Source organism: Rasamsonia byssochlamydoides, assembly GCF_041956645.1.
Source record: "Rasamsonia byssochlamydoides strain NRRL 3658 unplaced genomic scaffold VTN77scaffold_3, whole genome shotgun sequence".
Classification (NCBI taxonomy): Eukaryota; Fungi; Ascomycota; class Eurotiomycetes; order Eurotiales; family Trichocomaceae; genus Rasamsonia; species Rasamsonia byssochlamydoides.
Window position 1 is genome coordinate 389,987 of NW_027192386.1, and position 20,914 is coordinate 410,900.

Below are 20,914 nucleotides of genomic sequence, written 5' to 3' on the forward strand. Positions count from 1 at the left end.
CATTCAGCAATGAGCCTCCCTTGGAAACGGTTAATTCGGTTCGAGGCCACAGACGGCCGCATATTGCGTGGTGAACCCATCCTACCTCACGATGACTTTGACTTGGGCTTTGTCACCCAAACGGACGCGCTACAAGCCAGGGTTATCGCGGGTGAGGATATATATGACACCACGGGAAAGACAAGGGTGACCGACGAAATTGTGACGGTTAAGAACGTTCTTGGGCCACTTGCTCAAAACGACGTTCCGATTCTACGCTGCGTTGGACTCAATTACGGGAAACATAGTTGGTGTCCACTGCCTTTTTTTTTACGCTCTAGTTGGAAAAAAAGTGTATTATTGTATTGACGATCGATCTCCCTCTTATAAAGTTAAGGAGGCAGGGAGGACACCACCTCCGTTTCCATTCATTTTCTTTAAACCCAACACCACCGTCCACGATCACAATGTCCCGGTTGAAATTCCGAAAGTTGCTCAAGACGACCAGGCTGATTATGAGGGCGAACTGGTATGGTCTCTCTCTCTCTCTTTACTGTAATTTTGGTGGCTAAATACATAGATCAATATCCTATCTCCTTATGTACATATAGTGTCTCATAATCGGCAAAGATGCAAAGAATGTTGCCATTGAAAAAGCCCTGGATTACGTGGCAGCATATACTGTGGGCAACGATATCTCCTCCCGAAAGCTCCAGAGGGATCCTACACTCGCTGGTCGTGTCCCCCAGTGGGGTTTCTCCAAGGGTTTCGACTCGTTCGCCCCATTAGGCCCTTGCCTGGTGGCAAGTTCGCTGATCCCTGATCCGAAAGAATTAATCATCAAGACAACAATCGATGGCGAACTGAGGCAGAACGAGAGTGTTTCTGATCTCATTTTTGACTGCGCATATCTCATTTCCTACTTGTCCCAGGGTACGACCCTCCAGAAAGGAAGTGTTATTATGACTGGAACACCAGGAGGTAATCAATCAATCCCAAAGATCCCTTTGTTCTGCGCCCAACGTTCTATCTAATAAAATTCTTTGTTATTTTTTTCCCCCTTTCTGATCACTTGGTTACTTTAGGAGTTGGCGCTGGATTGAACCCTCCGAGGTATCTTGTTCCGGGAACGCAGATGGACATTTCAATCAGCAAAATAGGCACTTTGAGAAATGGCGTTATCTTTGCGTGACATCGGTTTCAGAGCACCACTAGATCCATCTAAAAGAAGGGACGTCCCTATGATACTTTTGAATGCCGGTCCGAGAAAGAAATTAAGATTGTCTTATTTTATAGCACTACATACGAGGTTATCAAGGCCAGTCCATTATTTCCACGCAAACGACGAGTCTCGTCAAATATCTGGATTCTCGTGTGATGAAGTGAAATTTAAATGTCCCATTATAAAAGCCCACAACGTCGGCACTTTGATCGCAGATCAGACATTTCAGTCACCGAGATCAACGCACAATATGTACTGTTAACAGTGTACTTGCTATACACTAGGTGGTTAACTAACTACCTGTTTGTTAATCATCACACAGCCCCCTACTTATCGAACAGAGGAGCTCGATTTCCTACTTGATAGGTGGAGCAACCAGTATAGAGAGGTTAGATATGGCCACGGCACCAAAAACCCAACTTGCCCCATTTCGATCATGGACTGCCAAAACGATTTTTCTCAACGAACAGACGGGAATGGCTAGAGAAGCGATTGGGCCTTGGTCGATCTAGTAGAAGATGAGTGGAAAGGGGCAAACGGGTCGTGGCTAGACATCGAAGAAATGCAAGACTTGTACATCGCGACGGAAAGGGGCAATGGCAATGCCATGTCTGGAACCATTTGCTAACAAGGATGGGGCCAGCACTGGCTGTACAGTACAGTACCTGTGGGAAAGTCGGGCCCAACAGAGCAGCAACTACAAGAGTCGAATACCCCGTCGAACAAACAGTGACCATTCAAAATTATTTACTTTTCATCCAATTAGTCTGGAGAGATGAGTGTCAGGTGTGTTCTGTCCCGTCCCCGAGAAGGGGGTAGGAGCCCGTGATGGTTACATTGTTCGTTATAGTCCCTAACATGGAGAATCATTGGCTTCCTGTTCTTCTAGGCCTGCGTAAGCCACTAACTAAGAGCCCGCTTTAGACTAGTGCTGTGCATCTATCTATAAAACCCTGGGCTCAGGACTAGCATACAAAGTACATACAAATACCCAGACCTCTTGTAGCTACCCTAGATACTATAGGCTAGAAATAACGAGCTGCTAAGCCAGTCATATAGGTAGATTGATTTAGCTATCTCAAGGAAGGAATGCAATCAATTCCAGCGTATTTCGCTATAGATTTCAACAGCCCGAAGATCCCTCGGTGGCGAGCCAGCTGTCCTGTTCCATGCATTGGCTAGGAGAATCTAAAAAAGAACGGGATGAAAAAGCGCAACAGTGGTGCATCATATAAGAAAGAGAAAACCTGGAAATGTACAGAACGTATATATGCTTACAAAGAGCTATATACATATATCTATATCGCTCATTTACAACAGGGTAAAGCGGCAACATCAAGGCGGGAAAGACCACGAATTCTGTCGGGCATCCGGAGGGAATAATATCCACCGTTCGTTCTGTCACTACATACCTAGGTATATACGCGAAAATTAAACAATTCTATTAGTTCAGTCACTTGGTTCTTCCTCAAAGACTCTTGGTGATTCTTTGTTCAGGCTGCACTCGACTGGTTCACTGAGTGATTCCTTGAGTTGTTTCTTGCGCTATATGAACCCTCCCCCCCCCCTCGCGTTCGAGGGCCTGTTGCTGTCAAAACCTCGTGCCTTGACAAAGAAATATGGCAGGAAGCAACATGTCACTGGAGAAAGGACTCTCAACGTCCCTAAAATCATGAAGAGAGAACTTCGTGGACTCCAAAGAACGCGTTGGCGACCTAGTCTCGGTTGCCTGTCCATATGCAGATTGCATACAATTGGCAGGTTTGTTGCCTTGTTTCTTTGTGGTCCAGTAAGTCCTCCGGCATTTTACGGTCTAACAGTCCTCGTCTGAGTCGTTGAGCACTCCCTGGTCGCCACTGTCCCCAGAGAGAGTATCCACAGCCATCCTCTGCACATCACAATCCGCGTCTTGCTTAGCATCATATCTGTCATGAGCAGGCTTACTGTTAGTGCCTCCTCGGCCCCAGTCAACTTGTTTGACACAGAGAATGCAATCTCTTACCGGCAGTGAACCACCATTGCTCGTAGGAGAGTCCATCTGGGTTATAGCTTCTGCGCTGGGAGGCTTAGGGATGCTCTAATTGGTGACCTCCAGAGACATGGGCTGCGACTCTAAAGGGGTTTCTTGCTTGAGCGGCTTGTCTGCATTCGATAATTAAAAGAGCATGTCTAGGTATGGAAGTAACTCGAAACTGGAAATGTTGTCATCAGATTTACTGTCATCATAAAAGAGATCATAAAACCCTGGTCTCTATTAGAGGTAAAATTTTAAGCCAAATTATCAATATTGAATCCGACCTGTGCTTGGGGAGACCATATGTTTAGGTGCAGTAGAGTCACACATGACCTTGTCTGGGTCTTTTTTTTTTTAGACATTCTATCAGCTAAGGTTTTTATCCCCTCTGACTCGGCTTTCTTGGGGATATCCAGGGAAGTAAAAGCATCGCGGGACGGATTAGGGAGATCGTACATAACAGAAAGTGGAGGAGGCAAAGAGTGAGTTGTACGTGCACCAGTTATGTATGAAGAAGATAAATAGGCAAGACTCTTCCGGGGGGTCATCTGGGACAGCATAACAAGGGTTTTTTGGGCAAAGGCCCATTGTATAAAATATCTGATGGTCTAAATTAATAAATATAGTTATAGAAGGAAATCTAATTTGCAAAAGTGAGGTCCCTCTATGAGGAGTGGAAGTGACCAGGCATTTATACACTCGAAAATCAAGAGAGATATAGGGAACTTCACCACCATCTCCAGTCAGATCGTAGTCAAGAGAGACCTAACCTCAATGATCAACCCTGGGCTATTTCGAGCTCCCTCATCACTATATCATGTCTCATAATTTGGACACTGAGCGATGCCAATCTGTTCTCAGTCGCCTCAGTGCTCTAAGAATCCTTATTATTCATATCTTGATTTGGACATAAATGACGTTGGATTTCAGCTAGATATGAGTGCCACTTTCTAACTTAATGCAGCTAATAGGGCTGCATGCAGTTATTGCAAGGACTGGTTCAGAGCACTGCTAGGAATCGTTCTAGCATCTGCCTTATGGAAACAGCAAATAAATGTAGTCTGCATTATCTAGTAGATAGACCATATACATCAGTGCAAAATGGTAAGGTATCATCATTAGCTGCTCTCTAAGCACCATATGCAATCACATATAGAGGTATAGCCTGATTGTCCTAGTCTAGGCCTGCAGAGGCTTAATAAACAGAGGAATCAAAACATCTTACTGCCTAGCTGGCTTTCCATCATAACCCCTTAATATCTGAAATCCACATTATATGAACCCACCAGACCATGCAGAACAACATATGCCTGGTTTCTGTGCCTTATATATTCATATACCCTGTAAATCTTGCCTTATATTACATATATAATATATTATATATTGAGGTATAGCAAGGTAGTACTATAATTATTATAATAAGGGATTTTTGTAATTGGCCTCTATAGGTTTAAATTAATAGTATAAGTCATTATAATTGCAAGCTGAACAGACCCATAGAAGTCCATTAAGCATGGCAGTAAGGGATGTAGGGATTTGTCCTAAGCAGCAATAGAACATCAGCAGGGAGAAGATGAGGAATCAGTATAGAGATGGCAGGAACCACCACCTAAGGACCTATGTACATCTCTTAGTTTACTGTGAAATAAAAAGATACAGGAAAAGAGAGTAAAAAAAAAATCAATAGTAAGACTTGATTTAGTCAAGTTAATTTCGCATACCTACTTAAACCATTCATCAAACTCACTTTAGAAAAATAACTGCATTAATAGGGGGAAAAATTCCCAACCTTGTTCTATATCTCATTATTACATAGATGACAGATAGATCTACATGCTTAGAGTGACCAGTAGAGGCACAGTCGTGCCGACTGTTCCGGATGTAGGGGTTAGGAAAGACAAAAAAAATCGCACATCTGATAAGGAAAATGCTCAGTTCAGTAACAAATTTGAGGAAAATAGGGACATTAGAGGGAATATTAAACGAGGGAGAGGAGAGGCAGACAGTTTATATATAGTTTGGAATTTCTATCAACAAAGCGGCAAGGACAGCACATAACCCAAAATGGTTATATCACATGATCACTAAGCCTCCTCCAGTAACTCCCCAACTTACGGTATACCAGAGTATTACTCTGAGTAATCAATCGCGGAGATAATTTATGCAAACCTCAGCTTTTAGCGTCTAGCATCCGCAACAGCAGGTGACATATCAATGTCCTGTAGGAATACTCTCCGCCATGTGGAGGTGTTCTCGTGACTATCTCACCCTTGATACTAATTTCATGGTGCAAAAATTTATAGAATTATTGCTTCGAATTTGAATTCATATTAGTATCGCTGGAGAGGTAGATGAAAATTGTGGTATTTCAAGGCCGTGTCATTCATTTACTTTGATTTTACTGCTTGGTTAATTTTTTTGAGCGGAGGGGCAGTGGCGGTTGGGGCAAGCCTTATCGATAAGTGCACCAAAACACCGCCACAGATGGCTGGGACGAGAACCCAACAGTCGGTCTACGTAGACAACACGAACCTGCATCCAGCTCCAGCGCGTCATTAGAGCCTCACCAGGTGTGGGAGACCGGGATGGCAGAACACAGTGGAAGCCCAAAGACCCAGCAGAGGAACGGCCGGCAGCGTGGAAAGAAGACCATGGAAAGGGAAGAGATTCGCAGAAACTGATCGAATCTCCCGGAAGTGCTGCGCATGGGGCGCTAAACCGCATTGGGCGGAGTCTGCCCTGGCGGCCGACTGGAAGGTACGGAGTAGAAGGGACGAGAAATCGGCATCGCACAGCTTAGAACTGCCCAGCCCGCCTAAGTGGCTTTGTTCAGGTGCGTGTCTGGGGCGAATTTCCTGGCTGGCCAAGCTCCTTGAAAAAGCAATATTTCCTTCCTCAAAAGTCTCTTTTGTTTTTATTCCCCCCCTTCTCCCTTGCATAGGAATTTAGATCCAAGAAGGCCGACCAGCTGAAGGAGCAGCAGGCCTAGCTGCCATTCGATCCTACAACGGATCTCTGAAAAGCTTGGCGTTACAAGGTCTTTTGTACCTGACATTCGGTTACATTTATTACAAAGCTTTCTCTCTCCTGTTCCACGACGCAGCCTCTTCCATCCAGATAACAGAGGCCTCGATCTTCATCATTTCAACTTCTCTTCTTGCCGTCAACTCTCTCGCGCGGAAGATCGGCGGAAGATATTGACCGGGAAATTCTCTTCGCCAACACAACAGTGAATCCGGCGCATTGAACCCAGCCTTATAGTCATCCAGCCTAACCTATCTCTCCGCCCGCCCAACCTTTTTTCCTTTCTACCTCTCACTGTGCCATCGCTACATAGACAGCCTTCACAATGGTGAAAGATACGAAATTTTACGATATTTTGGGGGTAAGTAATCTCAGCACAGCGATCGTCCCGTCACAAACATGAGTGACTGACAGTTGATGTGCAGGTACCCCCAACGGCCACCGAGGCCCAACTGAAAACCGCATACAAGAAGGGTGCTTTGAAATACCATCCTGGTATGTAGATTCTCGTCTCATACATATTCGTTTTTTTTTTCAGCGAGCAGTCGGCTGACGAAGTCGCTTCGCGATGCAGATAAAAATGCGCACGACCCCAACGCAGCTGAGAAGTTCAAGGAACTCTCCCACGCCTATGAAGTCCTGTCTGATCCCCAGAAGCGTCAAATTTACGACCAATATGGAGAGGAGGGTCTAGAAGGTGGTGGTGCTGGTGCTGCAGGAATGAATGCTGAGGACCTCTTCGCTCAATTCTTCGGCGGCGGAGGTGCCTTCGGCGGTATGTTTGGAGGCGGCATGCGTGATCAGGGTCCCAAGAAAGCGAGGACCATTCACCATGTCCACAAGGTCAGCCTTGAGGATATCTATCGCGGCAAGGTTTCGAAACTGGCTTTGCAGAAGTCTGTCATTTGCCCGGGTTGTGACGGACGAGGTGGAAAGGAAGGTGCTGTCCGGCAGTGTCCTGGCTGTAATGGAACCGGTATGAAGACGATGATGCGCCAGATGGGCCCCATGATTCAGCGCTTCCAGACCGTGTGTCCCGACTGCCAAGGTGAAGGAGAGATGATCCGCGAACGCGACCGTTGCAAGCGCTGTGGGGGTAAGAAGACGGTTGTTGAGCGGAAGGTCCTGCATGTCCATGTCGACAGAGGTGTGAAGAACGGCCACAAGATCGAATTCCGCGGCGAGGGTGATCAGATGCCCGGCGTTCTCCCCGGTGATGTAGTTTTCGAAATCGAACAGAAGCCTCACCCCCGATTCCAACGCAAAGATGACGACCTCTTCTACCACGCTGAGATTGATCTCCTCACGGCCTTGGCTGGTGGTTCGATCAACATCGAACATCTCGACGATCGGTGGCTCACTGTGCACATCCAACCTGGCGAGACCATCACTCCTGGTATGTATTCTCGTTTTCTCTTTTCCGTTTCAAGATCAGGTTGCTAATACGGCTCTGCAGGTCAAATCAAAGTGATTAAGGGCCAAGGTATGCCGTCTTACCGTCACCACGACTTCGGCAACCTGTACATCCAATTCGATGTCAAGTTCCCCCAGGCCCACGAACTGCAAAACGTCCACCTTCTGGAGCAGGTCCTGCCGCCTCGTCAGCCACAACAGCAACCGCCATCCGACTCCATGGTCGAGGACTTTGAGCTCCAGGATGTTGACCCAAGTCAGACTGCTCAGGCACGAGCACAGGCAGGAGCTGCTTACGAGGAGGAAGAAGAAGATGGTGTACCGCCTCACGCTGAGCGGATGCAGTGCGCATCGCAGTAAGCATGATGCGTGCTTTTGCATCTTGGAGGAGAATCATGAGGTTCCTGAAGTTTGGTTGGGACTGCCTGGCAGGGATTTGGGGAATCTATTTTGATACCCGTATCTGTTGCCATTTTTTAACTAACGGTGATTTTACTTTTTGTGTTCGCTGGCTGTGGCGTCGGTTCTTGAGAGTTCCTGGAGCAGTGATAGAGGGATTTGTTTACGCGACCTGATATCATTACTCTATACCTTTTTGATGCTCGCGCTTGAGAACTCTTCTACCTTAATTTTTTTTTCTGTCATGTCTCTTCCTTTACGAGAGCGGGTCATGAAAGCCGAAAGTTATGAAGAAGAAGCGATGTGACTACGATTTGAAGAATTTGACGACCGGTTCAACTATGAGCCTTGCTCTTGAGGAGTGAGATGCGTGGGGCCGGCGTAAGGCGGCCGATGGAGTTTGGGAGTTGTTATCCGCCCATGCTCGAAGATTTTTTTTTTATCCCGCTGGCGACACATCGAACGAACTGTTTGATTGGGGAAAACTTCTCCAATCCAGTTTGTTCCGTCGCTGCGTTGCGGGGGAACTTTCTTTTCTTCTTTCTTTTTCTTCTTGCTGCGGGCATATTCCCCCATTTTTCGTTTTCCTTTCTTCTGCGGTTTTTTTTTTCTTTTTGCTTTTTTTTTCCCCTAAGCCATTGGTTTTGTTTGTGTTGATGTTCTTGTTCTTGTTTCTGTCTGTGCTGCATGGGATAGGGATGTGAAAGGGCCGTTATTTTCTTCCTGCCTTACTTAAACTTTACTGAAATATGGCGTTTGCATCCGTCTCTGAGATTAGAGAATGCATTGATTTATTTATTTTTTATGGTCCTTTAATGGTAAGACGGTAAAACGGTCCTGATGGTATTGTTCGTAAGCTGAAATAATGAGTGAAAAACGGTATGTACACGTCCGGCGGACTACCTGTATCTGTCTGACAATTGGCAGAGAGGAAGGCAGCAGCCAGCCACGACAGGCCAGGCCCAATGGTAACCAAGCCAAACAATTACAGCTGTACAACTTCGGCTGGCGCAATAGATTTTGTTCCATGTCCTGCGAGAAGAAAATCCGAAGCATGAGGCGTGCACTTCAAGAGAGAAACAAGATAATGGTCAGCAACTAGTTGTTTTTGATTATTTTAACAAAGGGAGATATGGGAGCCACTCTATATATCCTGGGTATAAAGTACAGCCAGCTGAGGCCCAGGGCCTTCCTTATATATCTAACCAACTAGAGCGCCCTTGGGATGAGAAAGATATCAGCCCATTCTCTTTAGAAAAGGAACCACCCTTAATTTCAGAGTAGGACTACTAATACTCCTATCCTCTTATTGATCCTCTTTATAATGTGTTTTGGTCAAGGGATAATATTCTCGTTGATTAGGTATAATGACAGGATGAAAGAGGGATTGATCTATTATTCCGTCTTATTCCTCTATCCCCCTACCATCCTTCCAAATAGTATTGTAACTATTATTGATATAACTTATTACTTACTTTATAATATCAAGGTATTATAGAGGTAATATTATAGTCAAATCAGAGCGAACGTGATTTGCTTTAATTTATTGTAGCAGCAACCAGATGTTGAGGGCGAGTCGATTCGATCGTAAGGAGCTAGCTCATCCCGGCTTCATCCGTGTGGACTACCAGACCCCAGCATCGTGTTGAGGTACGAGCCAATCGCTGGGCTATACCTGTTTATGCTATGGTATCTACAGATTGGTACTTTTCTTCTGAGGGCTTGTGAAAGAAAGCGAGAGGGGACCAGGATCCGGGATTCTGGGACAAACGGTATCTTTCATTAGTTAGGCCCATCTATTTTGCAAGTTTTAGGTAGGTAGGATTTTAGATTTAGTTTCCCTGATTGGCGAACCTCGCAACACCATTAGAAGAAAAGTAATAATGATTGTTATCGCTGTATGTAGAAGGTGAAGAGTCATGACGAGTATAAGTCAATAATGATGGACCTATTGTCGACCGTGGACATTGTTCATCATGTCCATCACAATGCAGGAGTCATTGTGTTACCTACCTACCTAGGTAGGTAGATAGTTACTCAAGAGCCAGAGGACGACTTATGCAACTTCGAGGTAATATCATAAGCAGGCACTGTCCTTTTTTTTGGCACCTCAGCCAAACAACTGGAATCCTAAACCGAATTTCAAAGAAAAATGACTTCTTCTTTGCCTTCTTCTCCTCCCTTTTATCTGTGAGGATACGAGGAACTCCGATGTGTAAGAAGGAAGAAGCCTGAGTGATATTCATAGGGGTACTAGATGTATGATGACTAAGACTCCTGGCGAGGACATCCCGATATGGCAGGAGCCTGATGCCTAACACGATGAAGGCAAGGAAGGAAAGAAGTAAAAGCACGTGCCATTGACCATTAAAGTGTGTATCAATGTCCAGCTTTATGCGGTTCTTCGCTCGTTTCGATCAACCCGCATGTCAGGATTCTCAGTCGTGTCTCCCAGGGGTCTGGATCCCAGCATGCATCATCATCATCATCATCATCATCATCATCATCATCATCATCATCATCATCATCATCGCTCGGACAGCTGCGACTCGACCTGCCTGATTCAGCAGGCAGGGATCTGATCACGCCATTGCCACTATGATTGCGTTCCTGGCGCCAAAGGCGGCTGCACTCAGGCCTCAAGGCTCTGCCCCATCAAGTTGTCAACCTGGCTGTCTGACGCACGTCGGAGAATGCGTCCAGACTGCACTATCCAGGGACCAGGGTCTAACTAACAGGTAATGATGGCAACTTTAAGTTGAGCAAATGTACGGAGTATCCAGTCTGACGGCTACGAGTACCTACCCAGGTAAGTAGGTCCGGTAGCTTCTGTCTCCCACATACCTAATTTGTTTTGACGTAGGCCCGTACGACACGGAATGCTGTCTTAGGCCTCGAGAGAACAATGCGTTTGTTTCCATAGTCAACAGACGCTTAGACTGGATGAGCTCGGGCTGGTCCACATATCATTTACCCTGGAAATCTGGGGGGTTGCGTGCTCCGTGATGCCTGCAATTACTCTCGAAGGGGATCAATAGAGTGTTGGCAGTGTGACCCTCCGTCTCACAGCTCCTGAACGAGATGTTCTGGAAATTTTCTCGTGCATCAAAATGATTGTCTGTCTCTCCTCTCTAATGCATGATGACGAAGAGGTAGATCGTATCCACACACGACGGGACGATGATTGCGCAAGATGGCCATCAAGGGGTGTCCAAGGTTCTGGCAGATCGGGATGACAATGGCACACGTGGAATATCCGAAAAGAGTAGTGGACTAGGCTGGTCCAGCAGGGTCTGATAAATAAAACAATCACTTCGAATTTTTTTCTTTTAAGGAAGAAAAGACCGATCAGTGCAGCCTATGAAAATTCATGCCTCCTTTCCTGCAATGGAAATCCGATTCTTCATCGTCCTCGGACCCTAGATCATTGATCATATACTCCGTAGATTGATAGATTGATAATGGGATGCTATTTCATCTGACTTGCGTTTGATAATATTATTTGCAGCATTATTAATCATCTCCACCAGCGTAGGCTTCGTGCGGCTTTCACCATCCGCCGGCGATATGGCGTCTTCCGGCGGAGCGGTGATTGGGCTGTCCGGCTCCACTGGTCGCCAAGAGCGCGCGGCGGATGACGACCGCCAGACGCTGATTAGCCGGCCGCGCGTCCGTTGGATGCTCTTCCACTCAATCCTGATCCTCCGCCGATCGAACCCTACCGGACCTAGGTAGCTCACCTTGCTGCAAACTGCAGCTGCAGCTGGTTACTCGTGGAGGCCCAAGAAATGCCGTTTAGAATGCCGTTTAGAAAGCCGTTTAGAAAGCCGTTCATGATGCCACGAGCCCACGGTGGAGCTCGTACGTTTTGTATGAGTACTACCTATCTATCCTGTCGGGTTATGGCCACTGCCAGATTTTGTGGCCCAGGGTAGTTCACCATATTAACTATTAGTATTTCCTATCAAAATCTTCTCTCTCCTGTGCCAGGCAAGACCACTCCCTCTCGAACACGGTTCCATCTTCTCTGCTCTGATAGTTAACCTGCTTGCAGGCCCTTCCACTGTATCGGTTCCTTTTTCCTTCTGAACCGAGCCAATTCCATCTCTTGCCCTCCCTCCCTCCGGGGATCTCTTGCTGTCATTGCCTTTCGGGGAACCTTACCTCGTATCCTCTTTCCTATCAGGCATTGACGCTTTGGCCTGCTAAGCCCATCTCTTCCATTGTTTCTTTTTCTGTGGGGTTAATACTAATCTCGCGCTCGGCGGCCTCGATCACGACATCGGCTGTGGCTTGCGGAGGGAAATCCACAACCGGTCCTTTCTAACTCATCATTATTACCTCTCAGCGTTCACAAATATCGAGCTTAACCTTTCCCCCTTTTCTTATTTTGACCTTTCCGCCGTAATGGAGACGTCGAACTGAGTCCAATCCTCGATTGAAAAAAAGTCAATCTCCCTTCCCTGCGTGCCCTCGCGGGGATCAGCCTCCCAACACCTCGGGCTGGAAAGACATATATTCCATCTATCCACCCTGGTCTCTTGCTGTTGAGAACGCGTGGAGTTTTCGTGGCTCGGCCAGAGTCAACAAGTCCCACGGCCTGGGAAGTACTTGATCGATCCTTGACTTGCTTGCTTCCTGTCATTACTCTCCTCATCCAGCAGCCATGCCGGGTGACACCAAAGCCAAAATCGGCCATGCCCTGGCCAAGGGCCTTGGGATCAAACTGGCATATCGGGACCCCTTGGGATCCAGTGGGGATCCGGTCACGCGCGGGGAGTCTACATTCTCCTCAGGCACCGCAGAGACGTACATTGAAGAGGAACCAACCACCGCAGAATTCATCAGAGAGCACATTCCGACGGCTCGCGAAGTTGGCCACTATTTCTACAATTTGTTCCCTTTCCTCAGGTGGATTACACGGTATAACTGGCAGTGGTTTATCGGAGATTTGATTGCCGGTGAGTCCCTTCCCTTCTCAGAACTTTATCCTGATATTCAAACAATATCAAACGATACACTGCCCATGGTCTTCCTCGGAGCAGCTTCTTTCTAACCTACGGCTTAGGTGTCACGGTTGGTGCCGTGGTGGTTCCGCAAGGTATGGCCTACGCGAAACTGGCGGAGCTGCCGGTCCAATATGGTCTTTACTCTTCGTTCATGGGCGTCTTGATTTACTGGTTTTTCGCCACGTCAAAGGATATCACCATCGGGGTAAGGGTTGACCGGAAAGATCCAATTTCGTGCCAACAGCTGCTTACTGCCCATCTAGCCCGTGGCTGTGATGTCGACCTTGACTGGCTCAATCATCCTCGACGTGCAGGCCGTTCATAAAGATCTCTCGGCTCCCGTCATCGCGTCCGCCTTGGCCATCATTTCTGGAGCCATCATCACGTTTGTTGGACTAATTCGATGGGGCTGGATTGTCGACTTCATCCCCCTCACCGCTATCTGCGCATATATGACGGGCTCCGCAATTAACATTGCAGCAGGCCAAGTGCCGACCATGTTGGGAGAGAGTGCCAACTTCGACACGAGGGGCGCCACATACATGGTGATCATCAACACCCTGAAATATCTGCCCACCACGCAGATCGACGCTGCCATGGGCCTGACCGCGCTCATGATGCTTTACCTCATCCGTGGCGTGTGCAGCTATTGTTCGAAGAGATATCCGCAAAAGGCAAAACTATTCTTTTTCATCTCGACCTTGCGGACCGTGTTTGTCATTCTGTTCTACACCATGATCAGTGCGGCTGTGAATCTGCATCGGAAGAAACCCTTGTTCAAATTGCTGGGTAAAGTTCCTCGAGGTGAGTCTCCCATCAACACACCCCCGGCAATTGACGAGAATTTTTTTTTCTGACAACAGGGTTGTAGGCTTCACTGCCGCCGGTGTTCCGAAGATCGACACTACGATCATCTCCGCGTTTTCGAAGAATCTCCCAGCTGCCGTGATAGTGATGCTCATTGAGCATATTGCCATTTCCAAGTCTTTTGGTCGTGTGAACAACTACACCATTGACCCCTCTCAGGAGATGGTCGCGATTGGAATTACCAACCTGCTTGGACCATTCCTCGGTGCCTATCCCGCCACAGGATCCTTCTCGCGGACGGCGATCAAATCCAAGGCTGGTGTCCGTACCCCTCTTGCAGGTCTGATCACTGCCATCGTCGTGTTGCTTGCCATCTACGCTCTCCCAGCCGTCTTCTACTACATTCCCAACGCCTCGCTCGCGGCGGTCATCATCCATGCCGTTGGTGACTTGATCACGCCGCCCAACACGATCTACCAGTTTTGGCGAGTCTCGCCGTTGGAAGTATTCATCTTCTTCGCGGGTGTCCTGGTCACCATCTTCTCCACCATCGAGAACGGTATCTACACCACAATTTGTGTGTCTATGTTCCTCCTGCTCTGGCGGATGGTGAAAGCACGCGGCCAGTTTCTGGGGAAAGTCAAGGTGCACTCCGTTATTGGGGACCACCTCCTCGACAGCGATGGCAAGTACGGCTCTCTGGGGGCTCACGAGGTGCAGCAAGTACCCGACTCGGACAGCGACTCCGATGCGGCCTACCGCAATGTCTTCCTTCCCGTCAACCATCATGACGGCTCAAATCCCGACATCTCCGTCGAACACCCGTATCCGGGTATCTTCATCTATCGGTTTTCGGAGGGTTTCATCTATCCCAATGCCAACCATTACACCGATCATCTGGTGGAAACTATCTTCAGGGAAACCCGACGAACCAATCTCAAGTCCTATGGGCGCCCGGGGGATCGGCCATGGAACAACCCGGGCCCCCGTCGCGGGCAGACGGAAGAGGACCGGTCCCATCTCCCGATCCTGCGGGCGATCATTCTGGATTTCTCTTCGGTGAACAATGTCGACGTCACGTCCGTGCAGAATCTCATCGACGTGCGGAACCAGCTGGATATGTACGCCGCTCCGGAGCCAGTTCAGTGGCACTTCGCGCACGTCAACAACCGGTGGACGAAACGGGCTCTGGCGTCGGCTGGCTTTGGCTATCCCACCCCAATCCCGGACTCTGGATTCCGGCGCTGGAAGCCCATCTTCAGTGTGGCCGAGATCGGGGGCCGTTCTTCCGCTGCCGCGCAAGCGGAACGGGAGCGCCAAGTCCAGCTGAAAGGTGACGTGGAGCAAGGTCAGGGAGGCCAGACTACCGAGCATATCGAACCGGTGTCCGAGAACAGCAGCAACGCTGAATCCGATCTGCAGGATCAGCTGACCTCGAGCAAGGCCTACCACCAGGGTCGCAGGATTGCCCTTGTCCAGGGTATCAACCGGCCGCTCTTCCACGTTGATCTCACGAGCGCGTTGCAGAGTGCGATTGCGGATGCGCAGGCGCTTGATGCCTATCGTAGGAAGCAGGGTGTGGAGGGATAGCCTCGTTTCTGTCTTGATATGCGATACCTGACTTCGTCTTTTTATTCCAGATTCTCGGGTCGGTGTCTTTCTGATACAGTCAGTTTTTTTTTTCTGAGTTCTTTGGATGAACCAAGGCGCATGGCTCGGTCTTTTTCTTTTTTTTTTGTGTGTGTTCGTATCTGGGGTTAAATTCTTGCTTGGTGACTGATCATACCCGTGGATTCATCCACATGTACATACTTAGGTTGTTTCTGCACTAATTTACGGACTTTTCATTAATGGCTTGCGTTTGGAAATATTGACGCTCAGCATTTTCATTCTGTTATCTGACTTAGTATCCCTATGGACTAATCTCGAGACGCATAGACAATAACGACGCCAGCAACGTGCAACGAGACAGTATGTACCCAGCATGCGATGAGATTGATGGGCAGGCTGACAGGAGGCAGGTTTCCAAATCCTTTATAGAAGACGCAGGTAGGATACCGCTCGAGTCTCGACTCCTCGCAGTGATTACCAATTTTGGAAACACGAGGCCCAAGCGCCCAAGCCAGTCATGACTGAGTCCATCAGCGATATACGAATCACGTGCATAGCCATTTCCACCCCGCTCCAAGAGGGGAATAGCCTTCAGAAGATGAAATCCAGACTAAGCCCTATCGGGCATCAATTTGAGACGCCCCATCGCGCTACTCGAAGTGGCAGCTGGATTAAGCTTCAGCATCTGGAGTAAGTCCGGACGAGCAAAATGAGGGAATTTCAGCTCGCATCTCCATCCAGGACGAAACTAGGTACAATACGAGCTCAGCCGCTAATAATGGTTCGCCTTATAATGTTACTATAGCGAGGCGCCCTGGCTGTGCAGGAAGGGAGTTGGGATCTGGTATGATGGTCCACTGAGTGGATTGTCTTTTTGGTTTAGAGCATCATGATTTCGCTCCTGAATGATGCCTTGCCTCTTTAGGTTTTTTTTTTTGGTTGCCTACCTATTGCCTATTCGTTTTGCCTGGAGATAAATTAGAGAACCCCTCCTTGGTTGCCTGGAGTTAACTATCCAGAAGTTTTCTTACCAGAAATTCGTTCTTATTCAATTTAATTCAAATCCTGAGCTCTCATGTACAGGCTTGCCAGATACGGCTATAGGAAGGCCTCTGAGAAGTGGTCTTCTCGGGGTGGTGGACTGAAACATGGCTCGCCATGTCGACATCAAGTCACCACGGGAAGCCCAGACGCAATAGGGACGATTGTCCCATCTAAGGAGTCTGGTCCAGATGCGACCGCGACAGTTCCATGCACGACCTGCAAGCAACAGAAGCACGACGCCAAAGTCTACAGATTGAAGCTCCTCGCCGGTCTCATCTTGCCCTATATCCTTGCGTCCTTGGATTTGACCATCGTCGCAACGTCGCTGCCCTTTATCGCGTCGTATTTCGGTACGTCATTGTCTTTCGTTGTGGTTAAATCTTCCAGAGGTTGACAGAGGTTGACTCCTGCGCAGACAAGTTCGACGAGCTGAACTGGATCGTGACTGCGTACACGTTAACCTCGACCACGTTTATCCCGGCATTCGGGCAGCTGGCTGATGTCTTCGGCCGGCATGCCGTCCTCCAACTCGCCATGTTCTTGATGCTCGTCGGCAGCACGCTGTGCGCCGCTGCTCAGACGTGGGGAATGCTGCTGCTGGGTCGGGCCCTGCAGGGCACGAGTTCAGCGGGTATCATGAATATCATCATGATTATCCTCGCGGACAAGGTCTCGTTGAAGGAGAATGCGAAGAATAATACGATATTCGTGTTTGTTTCGGGAGCCAGTTACTCGGTTGGACCGGTTATTGGAGGGTAAGACGAACATCTCCACGTGTTGGAATTTGCTAGCAGACTGGTTCTGTTTCTCTTAGGTACTTGACCAATGTAAGACGGACCGAAATAGCACTGGAACAGCAAATTCTAATGAGTCTCAGGCCAACTGGAGATATGTTTTTGTAATCTCTATACCGGTATGTTCTGAGATCAATGTATTGTTTGAGGTGGTACGAATCTAACATGTGCATGCAGATCGCCTTCATCTCCCACTTCGCCATTTATTTCCTGCTACGAAACGAGCTCGTGGAAGGAACTCACTTTCGCAAAGGCTCCCGATGGTCGTCGATTCTTCCTGCACTGGCAACACTTGACGTCGGCGGTATCATATTATTCATCTTCGGAGTCGGCCTCATCATCCTAGGAACGGCCTGGGGTGGATCCACCTATCCCTGGACGTCCGCCCAGGTGCTGGCACCGATTGTCGTGGGGGGCGTGTGCTTCGTTCTATTCTTCATTTACGAGTATCTCCTCGAGCCGGGCAGGCTGGTCAATCGAATGTTTCCCAAACAGGTCGCCATGCTGCCGTACAGTCTCTTCTCCAGGACGGATACGTTGCTGGTTGCGATCCTTCAGTTTGCTGCGGGTGCTGGTAATAATCATTATCACCAGTCTTTTCACCAGCTTTTTTGCACTTCAGGAGAGTGCTGACGAAGTGTATTCTACCAGCTATGTATTCTGTCTACTATTTCATCGGAATCTACTTCACGCTTGTCGAAGCCTACCCTGCGTCCAAGGCTGGTTTGCAGCTGCTCTACTACATCCCCGGTCTAGGAGGTAGGTTCTGGACCCTCAGTTTAATCCTGGATCACGAATTGATATCTTCTCTCCCACAGCCGGTGTCTACATTGCTATATATATGTGCAATATCTGGCCCGCGCAGACCTTTCCGCCATTGAGTTTGGGCACCATCGAAGAGACGGTCGGTCTGGCCGTGCTAGCCTGGGCAGTATCAGCCCGCAACACGCGTGTTGTCAACGGGATGATGGTGCTTGCGGGAGCTGGAACAGGCTCCCGCTTCATGCCTGCGTCTCTCCATATCGCCGGTGTCTGGCCCGAGCGGATTGCCTCAGCCATGTCGCTGCTGCGCTTCGCCCTGCCGTTCGGGGGAACCCTCGGACTGACGATCATGGGCAGCGTGTTCAACAACAAGCTAGCAAGCATATCCGGTCTGGCAGCAGGAGGACTCGGCAACAACTTCAGCGTCCACAACACGCAAAGCCTCAGCGCCATCGCCGATCTTCCTCCGGCAGCGCAGGAAGTCATCCGCTCGACGGGCAAGGATGCCGTAATGTGGGCCTTTATCTCCATCATGCCGATCATAGGGATCAGTCTGGTTACGGGACTGTTTCTGGGGAATGTCTGGATCAAGCCGACTGCACAGCAAGCACGCCATGTGGAGGATGGCGACACTGCCGCTGCCGCTGACGCAGACGAAAGCGACACCCGCCACAGCGAAGTCATCTACGTTCCGTACCTGTATGCTCTGGTCAAGGTAGGTATCAACTTGCCCCCTTTCCCTAGAATTTGACCTTACAAGTTACGATGCTCATTCCACCGGATGTTACTGCAGGGAAATGTCAACTCCTACAAGCATGTTTCCCGCCGGCAGGCTGGACCTGGACGGGCTAAAGAGCAGCAAGCTGATGCCCAAGCTCAAACTCAAGCTCAAACTCAAGACCAAGCACAGGTGTTGAGAGAAGAGACTGAGCAGAAGTAGGGAGGGATCAGGATCTGCCAGAGATGAGATGAGATATTCTACATATATATATAGTACGTACATACATGTACAGTACATACATACACATCGCTTTGGATCTTGGGAGCGTATATACAGACATGCATAGAGAGAGAGAGAGAGAGAGAGAGAGAGAGAGAGTAATCCAGTCTTCATGACAATAGTCAGAGTGGATTATTACAAGATTCGATAAAGTCTAGCCATAATTATGGTCATGGTCATGGTCCTGCCTCCGCCCTCCGCCTTTGATCTGAAAGCCTTATGATAAGCTCTAATGAAGAAAGACAAGACACAATTCTAGAATATTAGAAGAATTGTATATTTAAATATTGTATCGAATATCGATCGATACTGGATGGAGAAACATTAATTGAATTTACTCCGTAGATGGGACATAGACATTAGAAGAGGATAGATCTAATATAGGTGAGCAGATAATAAGTATCTCCTACCGCAACAACCCACCAACCCCAGCCCAACCCAGCACAAACCCACTCAACGCCTCACCCATCACTCCCCCGCCAAGCCAGACATCCCTCCAGGCACCCTTTCTCGCAATCACCCTCTTATCCCCCTTGCTGATGCTGCTGGTGCTGAACCACCCCCTCTCATCAATCCCCTCAATCTCTCCACCGCCACTGCCAGGGAAGAAAGCACCCGCTCCGCCCTCAGCGCGCCCGATGAGAATTACCTGTACCAAAAGCGAGACGAATGCCGTGCCCAGAAGGTAGTACAGGAACCCGGCGGCGGATTGGAGGCCGAGGATCCCGGCTGAGATTCCGAGGAGGAAGGATGTTAGGGAGCGGATTTGGGAGAGGACCTGCTCTCACAAAGAAAAGGAATCATGTTAGTTTACGATGCTTTGAATCAGGATAATAGGTAGGACAATAGGAAGGTAGTAGGTAGGGAGGAGGAACTCACCCGATTGTTGTGCTGCACCGCTTCCGGGACGAGCGGGTTGGTCAGGAGCGAGAGCTCCTGTTTTGTTGGGGGCATGTTCTTTCTTTCTTTCTTTCTTCTCTTTCTTTTCTTTTGTCTTGTCTTGTGTTTGTGTGCGGAGCACTAGGAGTAACTGCTCTCCCTGGCTATTATTCAATCGATTAATCGATATCAATCAATCCGTTGATCAAATCAATCGATCGATCTAGTTTCGATTGTTTGTTAGCGGACTCTGCCCAGTGGATTCACAACAGACAGTAAAGCAAGAGAAGGGAGGTGAAAAGCAATGCACAGTCGATTGATTTACTTACAGAGTGGTTGTGTATTGCGTTGGGTGATTTTCTCGAATATCAGTGGTATTCTTGACCTTGTCGGAGGTCGTCAGTTTGATCGCGGAGACCGGGGAGGACAGCGCCGGCGCCAAGACCAACCGACTCCAAGCTCAGGCAGGATCTGATGTCAACTTAAGTTAGATCAGCTAATATCGTATCGATAGTTAATTACTCGACGAAATGCTCTACGATAGACATTTTTTTTTACCATAGCATCCGGCATCTCCGATAAATTTCCGACTATTTTATTCGATCCAGAGCAAAATTACACTCATCGTCACAGACTGAGAATGAGAAGGAAAAAAAAATATGCTATGCTATCCCGTTTCGATTGATTACATGATATCATCCCCCCTCGCAAATGACCATATCACCAGTGACATTTGCCTCCCCCATATCCGCCATGTCGTATCAAGTGAAAATAATAATATGTGTGCACGCCTTGTACCACGGTCGTCTCGTCTCGTCTCGTCTGTCTGTCTGTCTCGTCTCGTGACGTCACGTCTCGTGTCGCGGCGCGGCGCGTCGACGAAGCCGCAGGTCAAGTAGAATAGATAGATAGATACAAAGCAAGTTCTTTTTTTTTCCCCTGCTCATATGTGAACTG

General features: G+C 48.3%; 7 protein-coding genes across 7 annotated transcripts; all 7 read left to right on the plus strand.

The window, feature by feature from the left end:
* Positions 1 to 9: 9 nt before the first annotated feature.
* Positions 10 to 1,171, plus strand: VTN77DRAFT_4207 (uncharacterized protein; the record flags this gene model as incomplete). Its single annotated transcript, XM_069420241.1, has 4 exons — positions 10 to 286; positions 372 to 508; positions 591 to 960; positions 1,065 to 1,171. 4 exons carry the CDS (start codon positions 10 to 12, stop codon positions 1,169 to 1,171), a joined length of 891 nt encoding a protein of 296 aa, XP_069281878.1.
* A 4,121-nt stretch (positions 1,172 to 5,292) lies between these two features.
* VTN77DRAFT_4208 (uncharacterized protein) lies at positions 5,293 to 6,416 on the plus strand (the record flags this gene model as incomplete). The annotated part of the gene is made up of 4 exons (XM_069420242.1): positions 5,293 to 5,331; positions 5,758 to 5,972; positions 6,026 to 6,048; positions 6,184 to 6,416. The coding sequence occupies 4 exons, from the start codon at positions 5,293 to 5,295 to the stop codon at positions 6,414 to 6,416; spliced, it is 510 nt and encodes a 169-aa protein (XP_069281879.1).
* Positions 6,417 to 6,564: 148 nt separating this feature from the next.
* On the plus strand, positions 6,565 to 8,012 carry VTN77DRAFT_4209 (uncharacterized protein; the record flags this gene model as incomplete). The annotated part of the gene is made up of 4 exons (XM_069420243.1): positions 6,565 to 6,600; positions 6,665 to 6,734; positions 6,814 to 7,635; positions 7,696 to 8,012. 4 exons carry the CDS (start codon positions 6,565 to 6,567, stop codon positions 8,010 to 8,012), a joined length of 1,245 nt encoding a protein of 414 aa, XP_069281880.1.
* Positions 8,013 to 11,244: 3,232 nt separating this feature from the next.
* Positions 11,245 to 11,786, plus strand: VTN77DRAFT_4210 (uncharacterized protein; the record flags this gene model as incomplete). The annotated part of the gene is made up of 2 exons (XM_069420245.1): positions 11,245 to 11,267; positions 11,582 to 11,786. The coding sequence occupies 2 exons, from the start codon at positions 11,245 to 11,247 to the stop codon at positions 11,784 to 11,786; spliced, it is 228 nt and encodes a 75-aa protein (XP_069281881.1).
* Positions 11,787 to 12,717: 931 nt separating this feature from the next.
* VTN77DRAFT_4211 (uncharacterized protein) lies at positions 12,718 to 15,457 on the plus strand (the record flags this gene model as incomplete). The annotated part of the gene is made up of 4 exons (XM_069420246.1): positions 12,718 to 13,012; positions 13,120 to 13,265; positions 13,324 to 13,864; positions 13,932 to 15,457. The coding sequence occupies 4 exons, from the start codon at positions 12,718 to 12,720 to the stop codon at positions 15,455 to 15,457; spliced, it is 2,508 nt and encodes an 835-aa protein (XP_069281882.1).
* Positions 15,458 to 16,553: 1,096 nt separating this feature from the next.
* VTN77DRAFT_4212 (uncharacterized protein) lies at positions 16,554 to 17,281 on the plus strand (the record flags this gene model as incomplete). Its single annotated transcript, XM_069420247.1, has 2 exons — positions 16,554 to 16,872; positions 16,938 to 17,281. The coding sequence occupies 2 exons, from the start codon at positions 16,554 to 16,556 to the stop codon at positions 17,279 to 17,281; spliced, it is 663 nt and encodes a 220-aa protein (XP_069281883.1).
* Positions 17,282 to 17,451: 170 nt separating this feature from the next.
* On the plus strand, positions 17,452 to 18,829 carry VTN77DRAFT_4213 (uncharacterized protein; the record flags this gene model as incomplete). Its single annotated transcript, XM_069420248.1, has 3 exons — positions 17,452 to 17,890; positions 17,968 to 18,075; positions 18,135 to 18,829. 3 exons carry the CDS (start codon positions 17,452 to 17,454, stop codon positions 18,827 to 18,829), a joined length of 1,242 nt encoding a protein of 413 aa, XP_069281884.1.
* Between the last annotated feature and the right edge of the window lie 2,085 nt (positions 18,830 to 20,914).